Source organism: Puntigrus tetrazona, chromosome 14 (assembly GCF_018831695.1).
Source record: "Puntigrus tetrazona isolate hp1 chromosome 14, ASM1883169v1, whole genome shotgun sequence".
NCBI classification, from domain to species: domain Eukaryota; kingdom Metazoa; phylum Chordata; class Actinopteri; order Cypriniformes; family Cyprinidae; genus Puntigrus; species Puntigrus tetrazona.
Genome location: NC_056712.1, coordinates 5,735,299 through 5,738,917, shown reverse-complemented (window position 1 = coordinate 5,738,917; position 3,619 = coordinate 5,735,299). Strand labels below are relative to the sequence as shown.

At 39.7% G+C, this 3,619-nt stretch overlaps 1 protein-coding gene across 1 annotated transcript in view; it reads right to left on the bottom strand.

Moving 5' to 3' along the window:
- LOC122358230 (neuroligin-3-like) overlaps positions 1 to 785 on the bottom strand; it is a 53,156-nt gene extending 52,371 nt beyond the window's left edge. Inside the window, exon 1 of the mRNA XM_043258014.1 lies at positions 30 to 785. Within this exon, the coding sequence (XP_043113949.1) occupies positions 30 to 492 (463 nt within the window). The 5' untranslated portion in view covers positions 493 to 785. The remainder of the gene's footprint in view (positions 1 to 29) is intronic.
- Positions 786 to 3,619: the final 2,834 nt, after the last annotated feature.

Genomic DNA, 3,619 nt, shown 5'->3' with positions numbered 1-3,619 from the left:
ATACTATTTTAAAGAAGTAAATGACATACCATCCTCTGTGGGAACATAAATGTTTAAGTACAGGCAGTCTTCGCTTTGATCTTGTACGTAGGTTACAACAGTATCCAAGTTGGCGGTGAACCATACGGGTAACATATCATTGAGTAAAAACCGGTCTTCTAGAAACTGAGGACAAACAGGAGCAAACTGTGTGGCATTTCGAATCCCTGGCCACGACATGGGGGGCTCGGGGGGCTGAAACCTTCTCTCCCCCGTGGGCGGGAGGGCATAGGGAATCCCCAGATACTGTTCCACAGGCCCTAGAATCTCATTGGGCAGAGCCGTTTTCAAGCCTCTTAGCTTGCCGTAGTTTGTCGTGACAATAGGGTGCTGCTGAGCCCTCGTAATGGCTAGCCAAGCAGCCGCAAGCACAATCCAGGTAAAAAGGCGTAGAGTAGCCATTGGATGAATCATGGTGAGTGATATCCATGGGGTTCCTCTGAGTCGTGACATGGTCCAGCTGCGCTTAGCAGAGTTGTTTGAATTCGCGGTCCTCCACTCCTTCCACAGCCAAGGTCAAACCCCGCCCTCAGGCTGCAATGGACAGATGATTGACAGTGCGCCCACCAATCAGATCAGCGATCATGTCACTCCCCCATGCCATGAGGGCGATTCTAGATCTCAGCTGTATTTTTGTTGTTCTTTAACTGCTATCCTTTTGATGAGAAACAAAATGCGGTTCTTTCCCTCTGAGCTGTCCTCTGGTGTAACTACTCCCTCCTTTCAATACCTCCTTTATTGGTTTGCCTGTGGGAAAGAAAAAAACAGCCCATAAATTATCATTCATTGTCAAAATAGAGAAATTGCATTTCCTTCATTATTTTTGCATGCTTTGTGTCAAACATTGGAGGCACCAAGGTAACCTTGCACTGCAGGAGAAAAATATACAACAATAGACGTAAATAGCAAATAAATGCTAACACTTAGACATCATTATACTCTAGATTCAAACAATAGCAAACAATTTTGAAATATGACTCTATGTTTCCATTGACTGGGCCACAATTTGTACAGTAAGTGGTCTGGTAAATTGATAGGCTCAAATAACTGTGTGCGTAGCATTGTAGTGTATACACAAAATATAGTATAGTGTATCTATTTATGAGGTTAGCTGCACTAAATAAGACTGTTTAGAACATATTGATCCGTTTACGTAAAAAAATGTCTATCTGTGAACAAAACAGGCATTTTGATTGAACCAGTTATGTTTTAGAGCAACAAAACATAGAGTTTGATATATGTACATTTTCTCTTTTCTACGTATGACTTTGGAGTGTTTTATGACTTTTAGTTGTCATTGTGAATTTTCAACATGCATGTATTTGGCAGGCCCTTTTATCTAAAGCAACTTACATCACATGCAAGGCAAACATTTGATCAGTCCGTGCATCCCCTGGCATTCAAAACAGTGACCTTCAAGGAGTTTTGTATTTGTGCACCATGATTACTCTTCATAGTCATCATCAGTAAAATCATGAGATGTGAAGTCATTGGGCACAATCAGAGCACGAAAATCATTATGGTCTGTCATTTATCCATTATCCTTTGACTGTAGTCTGTTGTTCAAGTACAAATTTGGGAATTTAGCAATAGAAAACAGATTGCGTGATTACGAAAAGCACGAATGTCACGAAAGACATCGGTTTGAGACTCCTCGGGATTTGGAAATGCTAAAGGTCACAGTGTTTTGTTTTTTTTTCCAGGAATCTTTCCAGGAAGATCCTCCGGTATAAATCATATGCACACAAAAGAAATTTCCTTAGAGATATATATTGGAGTCGACATGAATACACATTTCCCTCTGATTTAACTACATGTGAATTGTAAAATGGTATGTCTGCATCGCATTTACTGTCTGAACAAATGATAATCTTTCCACCTGAATGAACAGACAGAAGAAGCCCACAAAGCTGAGAGAAGATTATGCACAAGAAATGCTACCCAGCGTGCGAATTTAAATAATGAATGTTTCATGCATTTCATCCACATACAAGAAAGAGGAGGAAAGAGAGTGGGTGTGAAAACAAGAATCGAGAAGATCCTCATCAGTTGGTGTTTTTGATACTCTTGAACTTCAACAACTTCAACCGTAGCTCTGACTTGTATAACTTCATATACAGTTCAAGATCACCACATGGATTGCTCATGCACACTTGCCTCAAATTACCGAACTAGGCTCGCTGGAACCTCTGGAGGGAAACTTTAATGACTTGAGTCCTTGAGTAAATCTGCAAGTGATGAACTGTTTGGTTCGCTCTGATCCCTCCATTAATAGCTCTGTCAGTGAAAGCGAAGCGAAGTTTCCTATGAGACTGTTCTCGAATCAGTACCTCTTATTTAAATAGTCGTAAAAGGGCATCGTTTCTCCAACATCTTCGAAATACGGTGTGTTTAACAGATGTCACGCCCAGCGTTATCTACTCTGCCATTTTCAAAGCCTGTCTAAATAATTCTTCAGGAATCTAAGATTGATTGATGTAACTTTTTCATTTCCTCATATCTCAAAGCAATTTCAGCGAAGATCAGATGGTAGATAGTATAACCCAAGGAAAGTTAATTGTGCGAACAAAGCAGTGATGATATAATAGACTCATTGAGACAGTCACATTAACTGAAATTGGTGTTGAGCAATGCTAAATTACAAAAGGATTAGGGTTATCTTCACTTTCCCACTTCATGACTAAAACGAGAGGATGTTTTTAAGCACTGCCAGTCACAAGAGGAAACTAGGAAGCGCAAGAAAACAAACAACACGGAAGCATTTTACAGCATTTTGAAAGGTGATATTCCTCTAAGGCAGCATCTAATGAAGGGGTACCACTTTAATAAGGCTTGAGTCCCAGTGCACATGACATGCTTTAAAAGATCTTTATTGGTGGTCTCAGAAAGACCCATCCCATAACACCCTGGGGTTTTAAGTCCAGTCTTTTTTAAAATTAAAACCATCATTTAGCTCAGATATCAAGACTGCTGTGTGCACTCAGCAATGGCTTCATTATAAACGGATACAAAAAAGGGGGGAAATGTTTTCTCTTGAAATAAAACACATTTTAATAGACTCAACAAACAACTAACAAATAAGACAGCATTATCCATCAACGGGACTTTATTGATCTAAGAGGTATGACTACTGGTTTTTAAGTTTTAACCTTTCGTTAGTTCTTTCTTTGCCATTTATCATTACATATAATGACACTGAGATGGGCATTTCAGAAAACCTTTCACGTACATATTTTGTCCTCTGAAGCAGATGGGCCTGCATGTCTGGCCGGCAATTTAATTTCCAATACAGACAAAAAGCTATGTAGCATCCACCGCTTTGCATGCACTCTCGTTCTGATGTCTAGCTAGAGCAGCCAAGAGGGATTTATTCAATAACTTTACGCCAATATCGCTACATCCTCAAGCAATGCCTACATCTAAGAAGCTCAGTATACGGAGGTACTTTCTGCCAAAGTACCACATTACAACGAAAAAGAACAAAGAACAAATTTGACCATACTGGCTGCCAGCCCAAAGAAATATTTCACCTAAAATTATTTTTTTTTATTTGGTAATTTACTCACCCTCATATTGTCGA